At 38.5% G+C, this 25,632-nt stretch overlaps 3 protein-coding genes across 6 annotated transcripts in view; 2 read left to right on the top strand and 1 right to left on the bottom strand.

Moving 5' to 3' along the window:
- The window catches only part of LOC111568264 (DENN domain-containing protein 4B), a 60,614-nt gene extending 55,494 nt beyond the window's left edge, over positions 1-5,120 (top strand). For both annotated transcript variants that reach the window (XM_023269832.3, XM_055013748.1), the window contains exon 29: positions 1,293-5,120. In XM_023269832.3, coding sequence (XP_023125600.2) covers positions 1,293-1,438 — 146 coding nt within the window. In that variant the 3' untranslated portion in view covers positions 1,439-5,120. The remainder of the gene's footprint in view (positions 1-1,292) is intronic.
- A 1,633-nt stretch (positions 5,121-6,753) lies between these two features.
- kiaa0319 (KIAA0319 ortholog) lies at positions 6,754-25,496 on the top strand. 2 transcript variants are annotated; one of them, XM_023269839.3, is made up of 16 exons: positions 6,754-6,939; positions 8,027-8,097; positions 9,021-9,670; positions 11,605-11,737; positions 13,246-13,338; positions 14,123-14,272; positions 15,823-15,970; positions 16,053-16,201; positions 16,873-17,024; positions 17,230-17,368; positions 17,448-17,607; positions 17,926-18,062; positions 18,266-18,388; positions 19,287-19,377; positions 19,466-19,557; positions 20,645-25,496. In XM_023269839.3, the coding sequence occupies exons 2-16, from the start codon at positions 8,052-8,054 to the stop codon at positions 20,800-20,802; spliced, it is 2,421 nt and encodes an 806-aa protein (XP_023125607.2). In that variant the 5' UTR covers positions 6,754-6,939; positions 8,027-8,051; the 3' UTR covers positions 20,803-25,496. The 2 variants fall into 2 exon arrangements, with proteins under 2 accessions (XP_023125607.2, XP_023125606.2); XM_023269838.3 differs by having other exon boundaries at positions 6,754-7,170.
- Positions 22,332-25,632, bottom strand: part of aldh5a1 (aldehyde dehydrogenase 5 family, member A1 (succinate-semialdehyde dehydrogenase)) — a 25,285-nt gene continuing 21,984 nt past the window's right edge. For both annotated transcript variants that reach the window (XM_023269840.3, XM_023269841.3), the window contains one exon: positions 22,332-25,280. In XM_023269840.3, the coding sequence (XP_023125608.2) occupies positions 25,069-25,280 (212 nt within the window). In that variant the 3' untranslated portion in view covers positions 22,332-25,068. The remainder of the gene's footprint in view (positions 25,281-25,632) is intronic.

Raw genomic sequence — 25,632 nt, 5'->3', positions numbered from 1 at the left:
GTAGAAAAAGATAAAACTTAATTCATCCCAAAGGAAATCTTGTGCACGATATTGTCAGAAAAGAAAATTATATAACACAACAATAAATGCGGTAGCTAATAGAAAAGTAAGAAAGAAAAATAAGATATAAATGCAAAGCAATATTGAAAATATAATTAAGTGAGCTAAAATAAGACTACAATAGAAAAGTAAGTAGTAATACTGGCAATAATTATGATGTAGCAAGTAATATTACACATGATACTGAAATATTGCACATTAAACTGGAATATTACACACGATACCAAAACTGCTATAACACAGACTATTGAGAAACATTATATATAAAATGACATTGATGTTATTGTTCAGATTTGACTGTTTGCACATCCTTCCATGAATCCAGTCCTGCTGAGGTTTGTGGTGAGATAAGGAATGCCCCAGATTTAAATGTTAAAAGATGTGATGGAAATTGAAAACTTTTACATTACACATGTCATGTTTTCTATATGATAAAACAAGATGTCTTCAGCCTGTTTTGATTGATGATGTCGTTACTGTGTATTTGCTTGTGAAAGTGCAAATTCTATGAAATATGTACCATTTTTTATTATATTTGTTATGTAAACAGTCATTTTGGAAATGTTTTTACAGAGACATCGAAAATATAGTGATTTTGATGATATATTACAATTTTAAACTCAAATTTGGTTAATTTTACTGATAAAACACGTCTCAGATGATTAGTTCAACTGTTGGAAAATTGAAAATCTGATGCTGTTTTAACAGTTTCTAGATGATAAATGGTGTCATTAAAAACATGCTTCTCAAACCCGACAGCAGGTTTTTGGGTTCAGAGGGTTAAACAACACAAAAAATATATAAAAACAAACAAAAGGTACAAATACAGCAACACATTTCTGTTTGATTTCTCAGTGATTTCTTAAAAGAAAATCTATTTTTGATCTGTTTGGGTTTGGAAAACCTCTATTCAGAACAATTTTTGTCATATATGTCATTTCCTGATGAGGTTTTACCAGCTGGCCTGTTCTCACTTGATCAAATGTATATATTAATGACATTAACAAGTATTTTATAGTAGATCTGGTCTGCTGTAAATCTGATTGATGAGCGTTTAAAGGGAGTAACTCAAATCTGACACACCAGGTTTGTGTCAGTTACTGCCTCGGAGAAACAGAAACAGAAAACTGATTTCTGGCCACAATTTTTCAGCTTCATCACCACTGCAGGCGTCCCAGAAGCCTTGTTGAGAGCAACAAACCTGATAATAATTCTGTTTTCTCTGCCTGCAGCTGCGTTCGATAAGAAGTACAAGGCAGCGTACTCCCGGCTCAGCGGCACTCTGGGTCGAGAGGAGCTCCGGAAGAAGCGAGCCCAGCCTCCGAGCCCCAAAGCCGTCGACTGCAGACGCAGCTTCCACCCGCCTCTCGAATGCTGAAGAAGCTAAAACCTCCCTGCAGTGTTCGATCCCTGCTGCCTTTGCCTGCTCGTGTTCTTCACCTCTCTGCTGCCTCCTGGTGGATGTCGGGGCAATGTGCCCCCTCCTGCCCTCTGTACCTCTGTTCGCCTTGTCGGTGTGAATCCAGCTGCTCCACGCCTCCATTAAAGACCCTGAAAGTCGATCCGGCAGCAGCAGACGGAGCTACAAACTCGACTGAAATGCACCTTTCTAAACTGAGCTGTGATCTGTGCAGGAAACGGTTAGAAGCTGCATGTCTAGAAGGGTCCGTTTTTGTTTTAAATACACAACACGATGATAATCTGTCGACCTGCAGGAGCTTGAGGGAACGTTTTAACCACAGAATCGCAGGATTCACCACTTTCAGTTTGATTATGGAGGACATTTAGGATTTTATGAGGACAAAGGTGAAGTAAGGATTAAAAAAAAAGTCTCCGTCTGTTTGTCTGGCTGTAAGGATGATCCAGGCAGCGATGGTCAGGTTTTCAAAGGAAATAAGGTCAGTAACCAGCATCCATCTGTAAACACACAGGAAGCAGAAGCCTTCACACTCCAGAAATCTTCTACAAAATCAATCCCACTGCTGAGTGTGAAGCTGAAGTTAAAAATCCATTGGAGGAAACAAACACAAGGACCTGTCGGAAAGTTTGGATCTTCCAGAAGCTGTTGGGTTGTTTTAAATTGAAGCTGCAGCACAGTTTTAACTCTTTCTGATGTGATCAAAGCGGCCAAGAACTGAAGAATTCGCTCAGATCATCCTCATCACTGGCTCTCAAAGATTCAAGTTTAGCAAAACAGGAAAGGTTGGCTGTTTTTTTTTTAGCATTTAGGCTTTTGGAATGAAGCGGCGTCTTGTTGGAAGCTCATACTGGTTTGTCTCAGAGTTGTTTTCAGTCCTCTAAACATCATAAATTCTTTTATATGCATCATATCTACAACCCAGAAGAAACACTGATTACAGACTCCTGAAACAAATTTCCGATTCCATTCCAAAAGGTTCTGAGCTTTTAGAGAGTTTGGAGGGTGAAATAATCTCTGTGGAAGGCGGATTTTCATTCTGGAGAAACAAAGACATCTAATATTTCTTGCTCATAATCTTCCTATGAGTCTTCAGATTCTCTTATCTAAAACCACCAACACAAAGCGCTGCTTCTTTAAAATCCACGTTAAATCCCTCAAAAGATGTTTTAAAATAAGATAAAAAGACGCCTGGTTTACAGCTAACGAAACCAGAAGTCCATGAAGCTCTCGAGGCAACTTGAAGCCAAATTGAACTTTGTTTTGAGCAGCTTTCTTGGAAAATTGTGCTTCCTATATAAATTTAAACATTATTTTGGGAGGGAGGATGTTGGGGGCGATGGAGGGGTTTAGCGTCACTTAACACAGGATAATTTTCAGTCTTCACTATCCTAAGTTTAAAATTTCTCACTGCTACCATAAAAAGGTTTGTGGCAGCTGGAGATGTGATAACCTCAGAGTCATGTAATACCAGAAAAATCTTCATTTAATTGTGTTAACGAATCAGATTATTGCACTGGCTGTAACTTCTGTCTAATACTGTAGAATCTGTATGATAGCAAAGTGTAGACAGAGTTGTTGGTGGCCCAAAGAGTAGGTGCAATAGTCAGATTTTCTGTAATCAGGTTATTACATTTTCATGCCGCCACATGGAGACCAGGTTTCTATTTGGTAGTTTTTCCTGTTTTGTGAAGCTGATTTAAAGGGATTCAGTTTGAGATGTGAAAGCTGAACTTTGGAGGGATTTATTTGCTTCAGTATTTTGTGACGATGCTGTAAAACCACATCGTTTCCAGCTCCAAGTGTCTGGTTCAGGATGAGCAAAAAACTGTCTGATAAATGTGTTAAATATTTTTGGAACTGACATTGCTCAGTGGATTTACTCAGAGCTTTCAGCTGCGTCTCATGGTCTTCATCTGTACTGCTTTTATGGAGAAGACCGTGAGATGCTTTTGAAAACTTTATAAAAGGATTTTGGATTAGGATTACTTTGGACCAGGTGATTTCACTAGATTTTTTTCACTTATTATCTTACTTACAGCCACAAAACCTCAGATTTTATGTGACATTATTAAGATTTGTAGCTGGTTTCCTTCCACATGCTGCACAAATTTTAACCAAACTTAAAAAAATAACAGTGAAAGAAAATGTGAGTTAAATCCACTGCAGATGGCGCCAATTCTCCAGTTGCTACTATTAAACCACCACAGAAGAAGCCATATTTAAATTTAAATATTTAAGATCTTTTTTTTTGAAAATGTTTAAATCCTGAATTTTCTTTTCAGTTTATCGTAACATAAACAGAAATTTGACTTGTGTTTATTCCTTAATTCTGGTCAGAATTTCCACAAAATCAGTGCAGAGAAGACGTTTATTATTTAATGAAACATGTTTATCATCATGATCCAGAATCAGACATTCAGCTAAGTGGAGCGCCGTGGAGCATGCTCAGTTTGTGACCCGATCTGATGCACGTTCACCTTCCTGTCTGCTTGTTTGTTTGTTTGTTTGTTTGTTTGTCTGCTAACAGTTTGCTCCAGGGCCCCTCGGCAGCAGCAGGAGATTCAAATCTGCTACTTTTAGTCAAGCTCAATCACAGTCAGACTGAATTTACATTTGCATATCAACCAAACAAACTCTGGAAACAGAAAAATATCTTTCTTTTGTAAATTAGAGCTGGAAGGTGAGCCGATGCTAATAATTTATTTTCAGATCCAGCTCCTCGTTTGGGTCAATTTGCTGCTTCAAAAATAACAATTTACTCAAAGATGCTTAAGCCTTCTTCTCCAAAACACACAGTTAAAAATCTGACATTTTTTCTTCAGCTTCTGCTCAAAAATGTCATTTTGGTGTTTTTTTTTTTTTTGTTGTTGTTTTTTTTTAAGATACCGTGTTTTTCAAATCCACCGGTGGGTTTTGGGGTTAAACTCTAAGAAAAAAAACTAAATATTTCAGTGTGAAGCTCATTTAAAAACTCTCTTCACTGTGCAGAAGATATTTGCAGGATATTTAAAAACACAAAAGTCACACAAAAGTGATTTAAATTTGACCACTTTTATTCTTTGCGATGCAAACTGGAAAAAGTGGTTTGAAGAATGTTTGCAGATTCTGTAAATATCATCAGAGCTTTAAACAATCTTAGAAAAGAAGCAGCTTCATGCAAAGTTCTAATCTTCTGCACAAAACTAGATTTAAGCTGCTGCTTGGTTTCTCATTAAAGGAGCAGTTTGACATTTTCACATCAGTTTGTGCTGCAGCCGAGCAGCCTGGAGCTAAACTGCTGTGTCTCTGCAAACGGCGACTCAAAGAGAACGTCTGCTGTCGGAGTTTGGTTTTCTGTGCTGAGGACTGAAGGGTCGGAGAGCGAAGGACGTTTCAGTGCAGCAGATCTGACAGATGAAACATCCCATTCTGTATGTTCTGTTTCAATGCACCGGACTGCCGCTGAGCTACATTTAAGGGAATTCATTGACCTCCTTCGACTGTTTTATTCATCGAGTGTGAGCAGCCAGTGCAGACGGGACGAGTGTATTTAAAACTGATAATTGTGTTTGCTGTTGTAATTTATATCTGGCTGTGATTTCAGTTGTAAATGTTTGTTTTTTTTTAAGAAAAAACAGAAATAAAAGAGCGTTGAGGCCAAGAGCTCTGTGCTGCTGCTTTATTCTGGAGTAGAAAAAAGCACATTTTATTTATTAGTTCATTTATTCATTTATATGAAATGTTGATTCATCATTGAAAAGTTCAATATTAACCAGAAATCAGATACTTCTGTCAAATGTAAAGCATACATAGGACTAATTGCATTTTGTGACAAGACTAATTTCAGAGGAGAAAACAAAACATAATAAACAGTTAAAAGTAATGCAATGAAATCAAAGCCAAAAAGTGAATCTAATTCTGGTTTTTATTTTTGACTTGTATACAAAGTCAAGAGATCATGTCAACAGTGCAAGTATTCAGTATTTCATCTGTTGTTTTGAATTATCGTGTGAAACTGAGCGCATATATGAAGGAGCTACTGAACAGACCAAAGACTTCAGGTCACCTCTGAGCAAAGTTTAACTAAAACGACAGAATATTTCCTGTTGCAAAGTCACAGAACAGCAAAGTGACACCAAATAGATGCAAAACTAATACAATGAGGAAAAACAAACAAAAACAAAAAGACAAAAAGATGTTCACAAATAGTCCCAAAATGACTACAGGCACAAAATGACTACAAACAGACACAAAACTACCACAGGCAGGCACAAAATATTCAAAAAAAGACACAAAACAACTACAAAGAGACATAAAATAGCCAAAAAGAGACACAAAATAATCAAAAAGACACAAAACAACCAAAAAGAGACACAAAATGACCACATTATGCATACATCCATACAGGTATGTTACTGCACAGAAACTACCTGTATGTTTACTTTGGCTATAAATGAGGTCTTTAGTGAGAACAACGTGTCTGATCTTCAGTTTGTGTCTTAAAATCCTGTACATATATATGCTGAAATTATTTATCTAACAAAAATGACAGCAGTACCGAGGACAATACAGAGACAGTTTCTTTATAGCTGCCACTAATATTTAATCAGGCTTTAGCCAAAATCTGACACACATTTACATAACTACATTCATACTGGAGGATTTTAAAATGCACTGTTTGTTTAGAGGATATGTTGGGAAATCTCTGCGCTAAATTACTAAAAAGGCTAATTCTGCTGTAAATGTACTCTGGAATCTTGCCAGTATAATGCAGGGAGATGTTAGTTTCAGGTTGTTCTGTGAAGAAATGCATGATGGTCCAGCAGGCCTATTTAAAATCTGAACAACAAAAAACAATCTTCAGTCTGGATGGAAAACATTTAGAATGCATTGTGGATAAAAAACAACACAGACAAAAAAAAAAATTCAAGCTGAAGTGCTTTAAGAAATTAGAAAAACAAGATTTGTGATACGAAAAAAACACTTTATTTTATTTGTATATGTTTATTATATTTTATATTTTATGTTAGTATAAACCAGAGTGTATGTTAAAGATTTATATACCACCCTAAAAAATTTACAGTAATATAAAATAATAATAATAATAATAATGTGTTTGTTTTTATATACAGCCTGACATTCTGTTGAAATTAGGTTTTTATGTCAGCTAAGACATTTTTGCTGATTCGACACTGCTCGGCTGTTCTCGGCACTGTTCGGGTTTGTTCGGAGCTCCTCGACATTGTTCGGCTTTTACTCGACCCTGTTTTGCTTTTTTCGGTTTTTCTCGGCATTAATCGGCTTTTCTCGGCACTGCCTCAGCATCTTCGCGCAGTCAATTTAAACCCTCCCAGTGTGTCCAGTATTCTTCACCTGTGGGACACACCGGGTCCGCTCAGGAGGACCAGTAAGGAGCGACGCTGGGAGAACTGGGAGGGCCAACCACGGCCAGGTCCCTCAAATTCATGTTTACAGTTCAGGTGTGGAGTCATTTTAACGGACACCGACGACATACAGCGGATTAAATCCATTTTCTCTGCAGTTTTTTTGTTTGTTTTTTTTGCCGCTTTTTGCTTTTAGAGCAGAAAAAAAAAATGTAAAAAAATGGCGGCGTTTGTTGACAAATGTTAGCTTAAATCCTCCTTTTAGCGGGCGTTGTTAGCCAGTTACGCCGAACTCCATTTAGAAATCCATCGATTTTACCTTTTCATGTAAGTACACATGTAAAAATCTGATAAATTATTCAAAGCTGGTTTGCCGTGAGTGTGTGTCGCATTTCGGGGCGGTTTATTAGTAAATATGTCATTTTAATGGCGAGATGTGATATTAATTAGTTCCGGAAGCAGCTCGCACAGTGCTAACGTTTGGTGGGAAGCGCAGGCAGACTGTCTTAAAAAGTTAGAAATTTTCGTAGAAGCTTTGCTATGTAGTTTACCAAACCTATGCCGAATTAAATAACTGTTAATATGAATGCAGGAATTGTTTTAAGCAATATTCTATCTGTTGGAAATCGTCCCCTATAAGGTAGGAAACCTTTAACGGTTACATTTTTGAACGGGATTTGGATTACTCCGAGCAGCGCAACCTGCGAATTGTTTGTTAACGACCTGTATTAACGGTTGTAGTGGGTTTTAGTGACTGTAGCTCACGTTACACCACAATATATTCGGGTTATTGTCATATTTACACACGAGATCGATGCGGCGTCAGAGGGGTGCGTTTATTTTCCCACACAGTGCGGCGTGTTTCTGGCAGCTGGGCGGGGCTCCCGGCGGAGCTCTCCGGCGAGGCGGTGCTGAAACTGGGCAGCTTCAATTTATGTCACAGCTTGTGCTCATAATAATACAGTTTATTATTATTATTATTATTATTATTATTATTATTATTATTATTATTATTATTATTATTATTATTATTATTATTATTATTGATAGTAGTAGTATTATTAGACTGAGCAATTTCCAGGTGTATAATGATCAAAAATCAACATTAACAGTAGTTGTGTTCTTCTGTTTTGACTCTCTGGTGTCTGTCAGTAAGACTCTTGTTCCCTGTTTTGTGTTTCAGCTGCAGAGCTTCAGACTGACTCATCATGTGGGAGAAAATACTTATGCTGCTGCTGTTTCACAGTGTGGAAGGTAAGAAGTGCTGTTTAAGTAATTTACTTGGTTTTTTTTAGCATTAACATGAATTTAGATATGTTTCAACCTCAAATCAAGTTGATACAACAGCCTTTCCATTTAAATAATACCTTAAACTCTTTGTCTCTAACCCTCTGAACTTGAGTGTTTCTTTGCTCCTGATTAATTTGTCCTCACTGTGGCCTCATTTTTCACTGCAATATAAAGTCCTGCACTTCTATGGAAACGGCACAAATGTCTTCTGTGCAGTATGACACAATTGGAATGACAAAAAAGAAAAAGAGTATCTTTGATTATCTATTTTACACAAATTTAAAAACCTAGAGTCAACATGTCCAACATTTGTCCACAGGTTTTACCAATGCTGGGGAAAAATGAAGGTTCCAAAGTTTTGTCTCTTTGTGATTCTTTCATGTCTTGTTTTTGTTTTGTTTTGTGTTGTATTTGTGTCTCTTTGGGACAGTTTGGTCTCCTTTCTTTATGTTTTGTCTCATTTTTCTCATTCATGTCCCATTTTTGTTATTTTCTGTCTGGTTTTGTGTCTCTTTTGTGTTGTTTTGTGTCTCTTTGGGACAGTTTTGTCTCCTTTCTTTATGTTTTCTCTGATTTTATGTCTCATTTTTGTTGTTTTCTATCTGGTTTGTGTCTCTTTTGTGTTGTTTTGTGCCTCTTTGGGACAGTTTCATCTCCTTTCTTTATTTTTGTGTCTTTTTCTCATTTTGTATCATTTTTGCTGTTCCAGTTTTTTACTGTTTTGCCAAAATGTTAATGAGGACTCACTGGTAAGACTGCAGATACTGGTGCACTTATGGGTCCATATATTGTCATTTTATATTCAAAGTTACAGGCTACTTCCATGATCCATCACTAATAGATCTGAAATGACTCCTCAGATTAACACCAGCTGTTGTGTGTTGCAGCTGTAGTGGCGTCTCAGTGCTGGCAGGGGGCGACCTTCTCCGAGGCCGTGGTGTCTCCGGCGGTGGAGAGCAGTGGGATCCTTCGGGTGCCAGGTGTTGCGTCCCTGCCGCAGTGTGTGGCGGCGTGCTGCGACCTGCCGGGCTACGACCTGGCATGGCTGTTTGAGGGCCGCTGCTACGTCCTGAGCTGCCAGCAGAGGGAGAACTGTAGACCCCGAGAGAGGCCTGGCGCTGATTCCTTCCTCGCCTTCCTACGCCGGGCGTCTCCTCAGACGCTAGTGCTGCAGTCTCTGGTGAGAGGGGAGCCGTATGGTGGCCGCTGGACGCCCCTGTCCCGGTCCTCTGAGGCCCCTGGAGACCTGGACGCCCTGAAGGATCTCGCCCTCTTCGACCTGCCCCAACAGGGCTTCCCCGACCCCGAGATGCTCGATGAGGAGTACTCAGAGGGGGGCCAGGAGGAGAAGGCCGGCTCAGAGCTGGAGTCTTTAAAGGGAAGAGACGGGTTCAACCAATCAGACGCAGAGGATGGTCCAGAGAGGGGGCTGACGGAGGGCGGCGTGGCCCAGATTAGAGCCTCTGAGGGGAACATAAGTCGAAGAGACGAAGACCGAACCAGGAGGCCGACTGATCCTACTGCTGCAGAGACAACAGTGAGTGATGCTTTCAGATACAACTAGTAAATCTTTAAATTTCCAGCCAGAGTCAGTGAGTAACAGCTGCACAGATGTGAGGCTGAATCGAATCTGGGATCAGAGACACTTTCACAAACACAGTGAGTCTCTGTGTCCAGGTGAGGGCTGCAACAAGCCATTATCCTCATTGTGGATTATTTTCCAAAAAAGTAATGAGTTTGTTATTTGATTTCTAAATAAGAGAAAACAGGGGCCCAGATAGCTGAACTGGTTGAGCGGGAGACCCATAAACAGGGGCTATAGTCCCCAGTGCAGCAGCCTGGGTTTACATTCCAGCTCTTGGCCCTTTGCTGCAAGTCTAACCCCCATTCTTCTCCCTACTTTCCTGTCTGACACTCCCCTTAACTGTTAAATAAAGCCTAAAATAGCAACAGAAAAAACCAAAAAAAAAAATGAGAAAACTGTAAAAAGGAGAAACAAATATGCATGAATATAAGAATGTTCTTTATTTATAGAGCATTTTTCAGAATCAGAGTTGCAATGTGCTTCATGAATTCAGCAAAATAAAATGGACAAATCTTAAAAATCATCATCAGATCTTATGACTTTATTCTTCTCCCTTGTCATGCAATTTATTCAGCCTCAGTTTGTTTATTATTTACATCCATGTGAATTTGAGCATCTATGGATGTGACCTGTAGAAATACAGGAACTTGACAGAGCCGTAGGTCAAATCCTAACATTTGGATTCAGACCTAATCTGATTACAGTGAATACATCGGACTGCAACTAACGATTTATTAAATCTGTGGATTACTTTCTGGATGACTCTTTTAATTGGTCTCTAAACATATTCACTTTACTGTCATAGAGGAGGAAAGATATATAAGAAGCTGTTTTTATTTTTAAAAATACTTGATTGATTAATCAGTTACCATTATTAATGGTGGCAAATGTAATGCATTCACATTATTAACTGTTCCTGACCAAACAAAACATTTAAAGATTCATTTTAGTTTGTTGGAGATTTTTTTTATAATCATTCTTTCATAATTTTCTGGCATTTTATACACAAAATAGTCAATCAGTTAAGACCACACACTGACTGCAGCTTACAGTTACTTCTGATATTGTTCCATATGGCAAGTATTTTCTCTGTTTTTTCTTCTGCAGTAAGTAGAAATTGTATTTATAACTTTACATATTCCAAGGTCACATATTTAGGTTCAATTTAATTCAATTTATTAATATCATAAATGACAAAGAAAAATTTTAGATCTTCACATTTAAAGAGCTGAATCCAGTAAATATTTAACATTTGGGCTTTAAAGTGACTAAAATGATTAGTTAATCATCACAATAGTTGCCGATACATTTTTTCTTCTTGCAGCTTTTCTAAAACCAGGACTGCCTCTAAAAATGTTCTTGATTATTTTTTTAGATTATTGATCAGTTGCTTGGTCTCTAAAATAGTGATCCAAGTATATTCAGTTTACTGTTACAGAGGAGGAAAGAAACCAGAAAATATTCACATTTTAGAATCTGCAAGCACAGATTTGGACAGTTTTTATTTAAAAAAAAAAAAAAAAAAAAACACCAATTATTAAAATAATTGGAGGTTAATTTGATAGTTGACAACTAAACTTGTGAAAATGAGCTTCAAGCCTTTCTGAATGCACATGTTTGCAAAACTGCAGATACAAAACCCTGTCTTTAAGTGAATCTTTTGAAGTAATATATTATTCCACAAAAAAAATTAAAACACTTTGGGTCAAACTGCAGCTCTTCTAAATCCAGCACAAGTCATCCGAGGAGCTACATGTAGCACCTCCTCCTGTTTTACAAAACGGTGTCAGTAGGTCGTGTTTTAATAATAGACGTGACACGTTACCTGAGTCACATACACATTTGTCACAGCAGGACTGTGATTTTATGTTTTTCATTTTTTACAGACCGCTACAAAAAGCAGCAGCACTGTTTCTACACCACTGAAACCAGTTAGCAGCTTCACCCAAGACCCCATGAAGACTTCAGCCCCGACCCCATCTGCACTGCAGCTGCTCATCAGCACAACAACAAAGCCAGGTCATGAGAGTTTTAGAACAATTTCTGCTTGACCATCTTGATTTAAGGAAAAAAAAGCACTTTAAGGACCACCAAGTGAGAAAAGTGCTATATAAATGCAGACCATTTGCCACCAGTCCCTACCAGGATCTGACAGCAGATCACACTGTGCAGGTCTACATGTGTCCACATCAGACTCAGTGTCAGTTTTCTTTGTTGTTTCCAGCTGTTTGTAGGAGTTTTTCCTCTGAGTTTACTGAACACCTGCAGCATCAGACAGCAGCAGGATCCATATGAGACAGAGCTGCTGCATTTACAGCAGTGACTTCATTAATTAGTTATGATTGTAGCATTTTCCCTCACATGTACAGGATTGATCAGAATTTTACAGCAGATGTGAACTTCTTTTCACTTCAGACAGGTGAGCCCTCAGAGTTTATCAACAGCCAGTCCTAAACTTTCAGTTTCACTGTTTAAGAAATCAGAAAAAAACTTGCCTGTTAGTTATTTGGACACTTTAATCAGCTGCTATGAGTTTAATTTTAGTCTGTTGTAGCATTATTATGCTTTATACATCACTTTGTGTGTTGTTAAACCTTCCATAATCACTAATATTAACTTAAAAGGGATCTCTGTCTTAATGGCAAAATGCAGTCACCTTAATGGATTGATGACGCCAGCAGTGTTCCATGCTCCAAGTCTGAAAGGGCTTTTTGACTTCATCACGCAGCAGCAGAATCTATACCATCTCCAGACTGAAAGAGGAGCTGCGTGCAGTTTTCTCAGATGACACGGAAGTTGACATCATTTATTATTTAAATCTTCTGTCCTGTCATTGATCCTTTGTGGGGTTTTTAACCTAAATGTTTTTCCATGAGCAAACAGCTGAACTGCAGCACAAGTTCAGTTTCTGCAGTGAAATCGTCAGTTTGAGCGCAGGATAAATCAGCACCATCAGAGCTGTCCATACATTTTGACTATGAACAAATTTAGAGTCCTGCGGAATATTTATTTTCATGCGTATTAAGTGTAATATTACAGAATGTTTTCAGTTTTGCTGCTTAAGCAAACAGGATGTGAAGTACATTTTTAAAAAAAGGCAACAGTCAGCCTAATAATGAAAGCACAATTTATTATCCTCTGCCTCTAAGTTACTGTACATAGTATAGTTGGATTGGATGCAGCATGAGGTTTGGTTTTATTTTTTAGGTCATATTCAGTTTCCCTAATAAAAGCAGGTGTTTGAATAGTGCAGTTTTTTTCATGAAGACCTGGAGAATAACAGAAAATCTGGGCTGTAAAGATGGATTCACATAAATCTGCATAACAGCTTGGTGAATAAAAAGTCAGAGATCTAAGTAAAACGATTTTTGCTTTTTTTTTTTTTTTTTTGCTTTTTTAAAAATTTGATTCACATCTGCTAACACAGAGGGGGAGGAGCTTGTGACCTGTACTGCAGCCAACCACTAGGGGGCGTTTATACCGTAAAGTACTATATGCTGTACTGTAATATCTCATTAATATTCCAGGTCGATCACTGACGGTGTCTCCTGGAAACCCTGCAGAGCTAACGTCACCCACAGCGGAACTCACTGCCTCAGTCGCCCCTGAATCCACTAAAGGTAAAGGATACACACAACAGGTCTGTCTTTGTCTTGCAGCGCCCCCTGCTGTATGGACCCTGGCGCCTACAGTTTGTTTCCAAGTGACAGAAGTTGCAGCTGAATTATTAGCAGCTTTTAAGCTACAAAAATGTGAAGTTTACAAGTACTGTGGTGTCCTCCTAAATTTTCATGGAGATGAACAAGTTTGGTCAGTTCTATTTATTTATACATTTTATTGTACAAAATTCTTCTTCAGTTAAAGTCATTAAACATGTAAATGTCATGTATAAAAGAGAAGTTATTAAATAGATGTAGGGATGTCCCAGTTTTGTTGTTGTTTTTCTTTGTTTTTTTTGTTGCTTCTGAACCGAGTCATTTAATATTTAGTATCTGCCAATACCATTTTACTACTAATACATGCTTCATATATTGTAGATTAGCTGTAGTACCTTCCTGTTAAACACTTCAGCAACTAGAGGAGGTGGTCACTCAGACTACAGGAAGATCATGTTGGCAAACAAAAGAGCATTGTGAGGGTTTAGCTAGTAAAGAGGCACCAAGACAAAGACTTCTGGGATGTTAAATGACTTCTGGCCAGCAGACTTGAGTTAACTCAAACCAGGATTAAAGCACGGTTGGCAGTGTCTCTTTAGTGCATGTAATAGATGTTTTTGCAGCCTGCATGTGTCCACTGAGCAAAATAGCAATGTCAACCTAAGATAAATGGTAAATGTCCTTCATTTTTGATTCTGAAACTGTTTTTGTGAAATTGTTTTGTTTCCTGACATTCATTCACTCACAGACATGTTAAAGTTGCTGCAGTCTGCACCGGAAGCTTCACCAACCACTACTCACCTGCCGGTCTGGACCGTGGCCTCTGACCCCCCCACTGCCTCCTCAGCAGCCAGTGTTAACCCTCCGACCACGACCTCACCGACTATTGCTGAGTCAGGTGAGTTCATAAATGCATGTAGCAGAAAAAGCAACTTGCAGGTTGGCGCCCTGGTGAAGTAACATGCAGGACAATTAAGCAGATTTTTGAAAAAACTAAGTCTAAATGTGCACAACAGCAACACCAGAGTCACCTTAAAAAACAACTTTGTCGTGACGTCAGAAAAGGAAGAAAAGAAATCATACTTCCGGGAACACAGTCCTCCTGTCAAACAGAATTTCCTTCAGAATAAAGCAAGTTATTTAATTACCTTACCTTTAAAGTTCCCTTAAAATGAGCTCTGCACATCAACACATTTTCACTACATATACAGCAACGAGTCCCTTCACCTGTACAAACTCTGTAGTAGTGTGAACACAGTAATTCACCACAATGAACAACCGAAATGCAAAGTAATCAGCAAAATAAACAGACCTTCTCACAGCTGTTCAGACTCACTTCCACCTACTGCTTATATGATACGTTGTGGCAGAAAACAGCAGTGTGAGAGCACTTCCTCAGAGATTTTGATCTCAATTTCTGCCTTTGTCAACTTTTCAAATTATAGTTTACGAATATTAAAAGTTTAAATGTTTTAACTTGCAAGTTGGTTTTTAGTGGCTGAATTTGAACTTATGAACACATTTTTGTACAGAACATTACATCTATTAGATTGGTTCTCCCTAAATAACATGCTTGTCTGCATTTTACATGTAGAAAAAGAAAAAAAATCTTTACCATATCTAATCAATTTTTGTACACTGTCAAATTATGTAAAAGAACAAATTGCTGTTTGTAAAATTACAGATTTTTAGGTGGATATCAATAACAGTTTTGACCATTTCTTTTACAGTCCACATGTAAATTAGTACTTTGTTCATTATTTTTTCTTTATAACGTCTGTAATTTAAGAAAATGTAAAATAAAATAATGTTGTACAAACTAAATTTTACCATTTTTCAATCCTTACTATACAGAAATTAGGTTATCTTTTAAGTAATGGCAAATAACTAACAGATTTGAGGGGGGTTAATTTCTATACACTAAGCATTGTTAAAGAACAAATGACCATGTTTCAAAAGACTTTTAGATGTTATTTACAGTTTGAGCCTGTTGATGTGTAAATTAATTCTTGTGTTTTGTGATTTTTACGAGATATTATCTGTAATTTAATAAATCTGTGAAAATCTGTAAAATACTAGCTAATTGTTGGAAAGCATCTCAATTTAAAACTGTAAAAAAAAAAAAAACTTTCCTTTTTACAGTGCACAGCAGACTAATGGAGGAGAAATGGCAGCAGTGTTGCTGGATTTATTTTCTTTACTTGGGCAGTAAACTTGAATAATATCATTATCACTGATACAACATATTTTTCCTGGCGTCTCAAACAAAAAACAGCAAATTAAATCAGTGACTCCCTGAATGTCTTAATCATGAGATCTTTGCTTGTAATTACAGGATAATGACATGTAATTATACGATAACCTGTAAAATAAACCAAATAACATTAAAATACCACTTTTTAAAATTGTCTGTCTTTTGCCTTCAACCCTCTCTTCCCTTTCATTCAGTGTCAGAGGTCAGAGGGTCAAACCGTGGTCCGGTGGCCGTCGTGGGTCCCGACAGGACGCTGTTTCTCCCGGTGAGCAGTGTGTTGCTCAACGGCAGCGGCAGCACCGACGACCACGGCGTCAGCAGCTACCACTGGGAGGTGGTCAGGTGGGATGAGTTTGTAAACACTTCAAAGACTCTGACATGTTTCTTCTCAAACTGACTCACATGAGGAGCTTTTCTGTTCCAGCGGTCCTCCTGGTCTGAAGCTGGAGGACGTGGATCAGGCTGTGGCCACACTGACGGGTGTTCGAGTCGGGCGCTACACCTTCAAACTGACAGTGTCTGACCAGCAGGGGGCGACAGACAGCGCCTCGCTGACTGTCAGGGTCCAGGAAGGTGGGTTGTGCTTCTAACACTCAGATATTATGCAAACCTCTGACCTCAGTCACATTTTTCCTCAATGTGGGCTCATTTTTCACTGCAATAAAAAGTCCTGCACCTCTATGAAAACAACACAACCATGAATAGAAGGAGAGAGAACTGAAATGTCTTCTATGACAGTTAGAATGACAGAAATCGCAGCATTTCTTTTGATTGTTTATTGTACAAACAGGAAAAAAAAGAACTTGTAATCAACAGGTCCAACATTTGTGCACAGGTGTTACCAACACTGGAAAAGTTAGGGGCTCCATTTATTTGTATTCCCAATAACTGTCTCCTGAAGTACAGTTTGTATGGGGTTCACATTAATAACTTAGGTTAAATGTTAAGCAAAATTAAATACAGCACCAAATAATAAATAAAACAAACAATATGTACAAAAGCAGCAAAAAAAACTAATGTATTTCTGTTCGATTTCCCCAAGACATCTTGAGGAACTCTATTTGATCTGTTTAATACTTTAGAGAACTTGATGTGTTGTTGTAAATCCATCACATAAACTGGTTTAAGTCTAATCACAGAGTCAACAGATGTCCTGAGCAACATTGCTGCTCCTCAGATGATCAACGTTCCTCCAGACAGAATTTAACTCAGAGCTCTTCTATGGTGTTTTCTTCGTCCTGCAGCCACAAGTCTTCTACCGGTCGCCCACGCCAGCGGCAGCCACACCCTGATTCTGCCCAACAACAGTCTCGTCCTCCGAGGCTCCGTAACCAACGGAGACCAGAGCAGCATCCACTACAGGTGGACCAGATACAGCCAGAGTCCTGCAGCTGGGGTCAGTACACAGAGATACAACACATAGATCTGCAGCCAGAGTACAATAGTTCATATTTAGATTACTTGAGGTTACAGAATGTGAGACTAGATGGGAATTTTAATCAGAAAACAGATTATAATTAGGCGAGATGATGCTAAAGAATGTCCGAGTAGATGTGAATTGTAATCAGATTACAGTAGTTTGGTAATCTGTTACACTGCAGGACGTGCTGTATGAGTCGGACTCTCAGGCGTCTCTCTACCTGACCAACCTGGTGGAAGGAACCTACCTGTTCCAGCTGAAGGTGACTGATGCTCAGGGCCGCTCCAGCTTGGCCACGGCCACCGTGGAGGTCCAACCAGGTGGGCTGATACTTTCTAACGCGTCCCACTGGGTTTACTGGTTTTACTGGAGACCTGTGTCCCTCCCGTGTTTCCATAGAACCCGGCGGCGGCGAGCAGGTGGAGCTGGAGATGCTGGTGTCGGTGTCGCAGGTCAGCGTGGCTCAGAGGGACACGGTGGTCCGACAGCTCGCCGCCCTGATCCACGTCCTCGACAGCGACGTCCAGGTCCGAGCGCTGCAGGGACACTCCCACCTCAGGTACCAAACTGGTTTACTAGTTTACTGACCAAGGACCTGGTCATACACTGGTTTACTAGCTGGGGGACTGGTCACAAACTTACTACGAACAGTGGTTTACTAGGTCACGACTGGTTTACTGAGTGTTTCTATATTATATGAGCTGTACTCTCTTGACATACTTCAGCTCTGAAACACAAACTATCGTGTGTCACTAACTGGTTAACTGACTGGTTTAGTGACAAACAGGCGAGGTAATCAAATTAATGCTTCAGTGTTTAAACATCTGTAAACTTCTGTGCCTGAATGTTTTCTTGTTGTTTGTGTGTGTTTGTGCAGCACAGTGTTGAGGTTTTCCGTCCGTGGCCCCTCGGGGCCCCTGTCAGGCTCCAGGTTGGTGAGTCTTCTGAGGAACCAGCTGCTCAGAGAGAAAAGCGACTACCTGCTGTTCAGAGTCCTGAGAGTCGACACCGTCTGTGAGTTCAGTGGGACCAGTTAGATCAATCAATCCAGTCACCATCACACCAGTCAGATGACACATTTCCAGCCTGAAACTACCATAAAGTGAATCTGTGTTAATCTTAAACTTCAGTCTGATTGTAGCAGCTTTGTCTCTGTGTAGCTTGACTGTTTTTGTCTGTAAATAATACAACTCTGTTCTTTTTATTTTTGTTCCCAGTGTGTCTGCTCCGTTGTTCGGGGCGTGGCCAGTGTGATCCAGTCACCAAGCAGTGTGTCTGTGACCCGTTCTGGACCGAGAATTTGATTCGTCGTTACCTTGGCGACGGCGAGAGCAACTGTGGTAATTGTATTTTTTAGCAGGAAAGCCAACATAATTAGATGTTGACTGGATGCAGTTTAACACCTGTTGAAGGGAAAGAACACCATAAATTCAAGGTGTGAGAGCCATGCAGCTTATTCACGGATATAATTTGAAATGAAAATATAAAAATAAAATATAAAAATATAAACAAATTAACAAGATGCAACATTTTGTAGAAAGGATATGTGTTTATATTACACATTTTTAAAAATATTTTTTCTTTGGGAACATCTTTAATTTGTGAGAATTAGGTATTTTTTCCAGTGTGCTTTTTCTTTTTTTTCAACCATATGAGACTATTTTCAAGGTAATTTTCCTCTTTACTTTTATGCTCCTATCATGGTATTTATAAGGTCTAGCCATACATGCAGTATAGTTTTTTTTCAGAGCAGACTCAGTTATCCAGATTACATAATTTTTCCAAATATTCCATGATAATATTTGCATGTTTTTTTCATATTAACCTTCATATCAAGGAGAAACAATATTTCATATTATGAAATTGTTACGTTTTGACATGGCTCTCATTATAAGATGCTGATAGAGATATTTTTTCCTAACTGTGTGAGGGGGATTATCTGGAATCAAGAAATACCAGAACCATGAGATACTGTGTGATTTGGGGAAGCATGTGCTTAGATAATAAATGGAAATAAATTATTTTATTACTCACTAAGGTTTTCACATACCTACATTCAAACCAGGCAAATGTGCAGATAGTGCATCTGTTTTGTTCTGATGTTTAATCTGCACATCTTCAGCCTCAGATGTTTCTCCAGTTTCAAAAAGTTTCACAGATGAGTCATACTCACTCAGATTTATTGGACATCAGAAGCAGCAGGTTTTAAAAGCACCAACACTCTGCCCCTCCTGACAGAGTGGAGAGTCCTGTACGTCATCCTCACCAGCTTCGTGCTCGTGGTCTTCATCCTGTCCGTCAGCTGGACCTTCATCTGCTGCTGCAAGAGGTCAGCACACAGTTCCAGACAGTAAACTGATCCTAGAGCAGCACTATGCTTCACCTGTGATCAACTATGGTTTGCTTTCTGTGTTTAGGAGGCGACAGACCAAAGTGAGGAAGAAAACCAAGTACACCATCCTGGACAACATGGACGAGCAGGAGAGAGTGGAGCTCAGACCCAAATTCAGTGAGTCGCTTCGCCTCGTTGGTTCGATTTAACCCCATGAACCTTGAGTGATTTCTGGGTGTTACACTTTTCCTCACTGTGAGCTCATTTTTCACTGCAATGTTAATTCCTGCACCACTAAGAAAACAGCACAACCATGACTAGAAGTAGAGAGAACTGAGAAACGTCTTCTGTGCAGAATGACACAGTCGGGATGATAGTAAAAAAGCAATCCCAAAAAAAAAATGAGGCCTCTACATTTTTTAGATATGTAAACATTTTATTCACTATGTACATTTACAAACTCTGTGAGACAGTTTTGTCACTTTTCTGTCATTTTTTGTGTCTTTATCTCATTTTCCATCTTGTTTTGGTTGTTTTATGTCTCTTTGTGGACATTTTGTGTCATGTTTGTCATTTTTTAAATCTCTCTTCTGCCATTTTGTTTTCTTGTTTTTGTCATTTTGTCCAGTTTATGTATATTTAGGAAAGTTTTCCAAATGTTATAGATATTTAGTTGCATTTAGAGCCTCTACAAACTTTTTCTGTCTACTCTGCACATCAGCTGTAGAAAGATGTTTCACCATGCTGAATGCATCTTCCAACAACTTGCTCCCCTGTATACCGTTCATTGGCAATGCTGTAGTTATTTTATTGACCCAGTCTGTTTTATTTTCCGCTCGGTCTCTCTTTTAATCTCTTTGGAGACACTGCCTACAGTTCACCTGAAAACTGTCTGAATTTTTCACTGTTGATCACAGCTGAGTCAGTCATGGAGAATCAGTTGTGCTGAGGAGTGAAGAATTTGGTTCATTTTTCTGATGGAATCACATCCCTCACAGGATCATTGCAAGGAGAAAATCTAACAATTTTCTCTGTTTTTGGCTCTACTTAATGATGACTTTTTTGCAGTTTTTAAAAAGAAAACATGCTGTTCAAAACCCTTGGCAAGTTTTGGGGTTTAGAGGGTGGATTAGTGAGATGGTACTCCTAGCTGGAGAACAGAATTTAAGAAGGAGAGAAACTTGGGTGTTGCTCACTAGAAACTATACTTCAGACATGCTGGCTATGACTGTAAGACCGAACTTAACATCTTTCCTCTGTGCAGGTATCAAACACCGCAGCACAGAGCACAACTCCAGCCTCATGATGTCGGAGTCGGAGCTGGACAGCGACCAGGACACCATCTTCAGCCGGGACCGGCCGGTCCGCAGCAGGAACCGGATCAGCGCCCACGCCACCCGCAACGGAAACGCCTTTGGATGATGGAACGACTGATTTTTTTCTGGAAATGTTTGCATTCCGGCAGCAAGAGACACTTCATTACCCAGAATTCCTGCCCTGTGAGGTGAGTCAAATGAACCAGTGTCCCCTTTCAGAGGACGTAAGACTTTTGAGGACGAAGCTGTGACCCCTGACAGGTTATAACATCCAGCTGTGGGCTGAGAGGCAACATGTGGATCTTCGTTTTTAACAGGATGACCTAAAGTGTCTGACAATTCAGACTTTGAGGGGAAAAAATCCCCAGAGACACAGAAGACAGTTTTATCATGAGGACATGTTTAGCCTGGCTTGGCACAAAGACTAGAAGCAGGGGGAAACTGCTGGACCAACTCCATCAAAAGAGGAAGAAAAAAAATCACCTTTTAGCAACTTCAACTCCTTCTGATTTACATATTGTCACTTGTTAGCTAACAAACTAGCAGCCAGTACACTCAAGAGTCAGCTGGCTTTGTTTTATGATAGCTATTTCTCAATTAACTAACTGTACCTAGAAGCTAACTTGAGATAGAGTAAACCAGAGGCTAACTGGACTTTCTCAAATTCAAGGACTTGTTAGCGTTAGACGCAACTTACTGCTCATTGTGTTGACATCTGTTAAAACATAACTTGGTGCAATGAGCAGAAACAAGGGAAAACAGCTAGCATAGCACAGTCAAAAGAGGAACTGTCCTTGAACAATGTGAAATCTGCATGATTTAAATGTTTAATTTTGTTAGCCAGTTGGACAGAGTTAGACCATTCTACACAGCACTATGTAGAATTGACACCAAGACTGGAAAACTGCTAGCCTAGCACAGTCGAGAGGTAGTATTCAATTTCCAAGGGCTTTTTTCATCTTACTAGCCAACAACGTATTCAAGATTGATGACGGAGAGGCTATCTGAACGTAACTCAAACCTAAAAGGTAAATTTTACTTCAGATTAGCTTCTAGTTTCTTTTAACTATCTAGATCTAAACAAGTCATTAGCACTAGGCACAATTTTCCAAGCAAGTTTAAATCAAAAAATAATTTGTCAGTGTCAAAAGTGTGTTAAAAAGACATCTTGATCTCCAGTCTGGGACACATTTAGCCTAGCTTAGCTGAAAGACTAGCAACAAGGGGAAGCTGCTAGCCTTGCATGGTGTTTCATGCTTATTTTAATGTCAAAACGTAGAGATGGTGAGGGTTAGCATTCAAGCTTTTTTTCCCCCCTACAAATCCCAGCTGACTAGCTTGTTTGCTAACAAAATTCACATGTAAATCTGAGTCCAATGTTTTAAATTTTTAAAAATTGTTCTGAGAATTACCATTTTGTTTACTGAGGTGTAAATGTTTAGAGTCAGTCCAGCTAAATGCTAAAACCGGCAACTTGAAATGGATGCAATGCAGTCATAGGAGGCATTTTGTCCCTTTTTACTCATTTACACACAAAGAAGAAAATATGGTTCATATTAACAATAATAGAATCATTTTTTAACTAAATGTAGTTTTCAGGATAACCATTATATAAACAAACTCAATCACAGCATGTAATATTAAAAATCTTTATTTTTCCATTAAAATCTACAGTCAGAAGTACAAAAAAATCTATTTATACATTGACTACAACGGTATATTACAATTAAATTATATTAGAGACACAATCTGCTAAACAAACTGTCAGGACTGAAGAACATACTGATAGACATCATTACTGCTATTATTAGCAAATCAGTTTATAGTGGAATTAGTTACCAAATGGCTTGATTTGATTGTTGGTTTGACATGAGCACATGTTACGATAAATACATTTTCATTTAGCATGACTTCTGCGGTTGAGCTCTAAGTGCTTTAACCAATTTTGGATTTCTTTGTGCTTCACTTAAAACCACGAAAGTGCAGGATGACTTAAAGTAAGTTTTGAGGCTACAGACTTGTTGCTATGACATTTTCACATCAATTATTTTTAGTTTTTCTTTATCTATAGTCGGGGTTACCTGCAGTAGGTGATGATCCCAAGTTAGAAGACGCTAAGCAGCCAAATACATTTTATCCACATTTACAACAAAAATCGTTCAGTTTAACAGTATTCTATGTTTAGAGCAATTCCACTGCTTTACTTTATTGTCTGACAACTGAAGCTGTTATCTCTTTCCTCAAAGCCACCACACTCAATTCACAAAAACAGAAATGTTAAGTTGCTGAGGTCGTTGCTTAATGCTGCCTTGATCGGTCAGTTTGTTTCTGCTATTGCTGACTTTAGTCAAGTCATTGTTGTTTATAAAGCACATTTAAAACACACATTGGGCCTAAATTTACCTAACAGGTTTAAATATTAATGTTAAAACTCTAAAATATTAAATCCTACACCAAATGAACTGAATCATTTAAAAATTATACACTGAAAACACCCAAAAATCCAAAGATTCCCTATGAGCAGCTGTTTTGGATCCAAACTTGCATGTTAAAACACAAAGGAACTGATCAATCGAGGCAGCGGCATTCCAACTACTGCAGAGTTCTGCGAGGTTAAGTACTGTTTTTGTCAGTGGATGCTGGTGGCTATGAACAGAGTGATGTAGCAGCTTCAGTTTCTCATTGGAAAGCGGCTTCTGTTGACAAAATGAAGCAATGAAAATACTTACATTTAATTTAATCTCTACACTTGTAGGCATCTCACCTCAACAACAGTCAAATCATCTATAGCCAGCATCCACAGAACTGCCAACAGTATAATTAGTACTAATTACTGTTTAATAAAGACAGTATTGTTGTTTGTCACTGTAAGTAATAAAAATCAGTCATTTGGCACTTATGATTGAACTGCTTTCTGATAGACGCTTAGAAAACAGTCTCATGTGCTTTAACCAGCATTCAGATCAACATTTATCAACACAGCAACAAGATTTATAGAATTATGTTGCAATAATTAACACACAATTATGGTAGTTTTTTTTCTTCCTCTACAACATTAGGTGCATGCAGACATGTTCAACCCTGTTTCTCCTTCATTTTTATATATTTATGAGCACGTTTTATGTGTTTCAGAATAAAAATTGATTAATATTGTTATTTTAAGACCCATTTTAAAACAAGTGTCCCTGTGGGTTCAATTATATCAGAATATTTAAGTACCTTTGTCACTGCTAGGCTTCATATTCATTCATGAGAGAGTTTTGTGCAGGAAAAGCTTGGTCATATATCAAACAAATAAGAAAGGGAACTTTCAAATTAACTGGTATTTTCCTTTTTTAAAAATATATTAACATGTCCTGTTCACTGTTTCTCTGCTTCTTTGTCACTGGTCAGAAGTTAAAACAGAAGCTGCCACAAATTTCACACTAATGTTTTTTTTACTGACTTGCACCTTTGTGAAGAAAAAGCATAAATTCATGTTTTAGTGACAGTTTTCATTATAGTAATGGAATACTGGATTCTGATTGGCTGCAGGTTGTTCATTATGTTCTGATTGTTTTGCTAAGCCCCTACCCAAATAGTCTCTGTCCAATCATAGCTCAGCGATTCTGAACGTAGAAGTTCATCTAAGACAAATTCACCAGTTTTCTAATTTAAAAGTAAAAAAAACTGTCTGTGAACTTACAACAACCAGATATTTTGTAACACAGCTGTTCATCATTTAGGCTGAACTCACTTAAAATAAATAGTTTTTTCTGCATGTAATTGGAGGGTTTTGAACTAAATATTTACCTCATTAGGTACATTTGTAATTTTAATATTATTTTTCTACTTGAAAGTACTAAATGTGCAACAGAAATATGAGTGAATATTGTTTTGATATTCTAATTTTGAAATGAGACAAATGTTAAAGAATTAACTGAAGCTTCATTGTAGGAGGCTACAGCGCCTCCTGCTGGTTCACAATGAAACGGTCTAAAAATAGGAATAATAATTACATCAATAATACTTTTAAAGAACAGCATAAAATGTTAAAATCTGAATTTTAACATGAACCATGGAGCCAATCAGAACATGTTAATATAATACTATTTTCCAAAGAAATTACATAAACACTGTAATCAATTATTGCCTGAAATATTTTCTTACATATTAAATGTTCATTTTTAAAAAGCAACAAAAAATAAATGATGAGGACCTTGTTTAATATCTCATTTCAGGTTTAAGTAATTTGGGCAGATTCCTGAAATCATGTCAGTTTTAATTTTTTTATTTTATATTCTGTTATGAGGGGAGTTTAACTAGAACCTGAGATGTATTAATGTCACCGTGTTGTCGTACCGGCGGCCCCGAGGCGTCGCTTCGTCCTCGCTCAGGGCTTCAGGCCTCCAAAGCACATGTACTTGACCTCCAGATACTCGTCGATGCCGTACTTGGAGCCCTCGCGGCCCAAACCGGACTGTTTGACGCCTCCGAAGGTGGCCTCCGGTGTGGACAGAAGTCCCTCGTTTACGCCGACTATCCCCACCTCCAACGCCTCCGCCACACGCCAGATCTGACTCACATCCTGTGAGTAGAAGTAACCTGAGAGCAAACAGACGTCACATATGTGTTAACTAGTCCTCTAACCAACCCTGAACTGAGCCTGCTGACTGTGCAGCCGCTGCTGTTCTTCTCTGTATGTAAACGCCTTATTAATATGGAATGTTTCACTTTATTTTTTACATTTTATTTTCTATTTATTGATCTGTGGACCCACTGATGAGTTGTGTCCTTAATGAAGTCTGAACTGAAAACATGTTTTGCTGCAGTTTTCTTTCTTTGATTTGACAAAAAACTATTTTCAGGAGGTCAGAAGCAGGATCTACGGTTATGGAGGTAACTTCAGGTTTTAACTTTTTGGGTTTTGGTGCGACGACGGTGGTTTGCTTCTCAT

The sequence above is a fragment of the Amphiprion ocellaris genome, chromosome 9 (genome assembly GCF_022539595.1).
Source record: "Amphiprion ocellaris isolate individual 3 ecotype Okinawa chromosome 9, ASM2253959v1, whole genome shotgun sequence".
Classification (NCBI taxonomy): Eukaryota; Metazoa; Chordata; class Actinopteri; family Pomacentridae; genus Amphiprion; species Amphiprion ocellaris.
The sequence above is the reverse complement of the archived record's forward strand: the minus strand, read 5'-3'. Positions and strand labels throughout refer to the sequence as shown.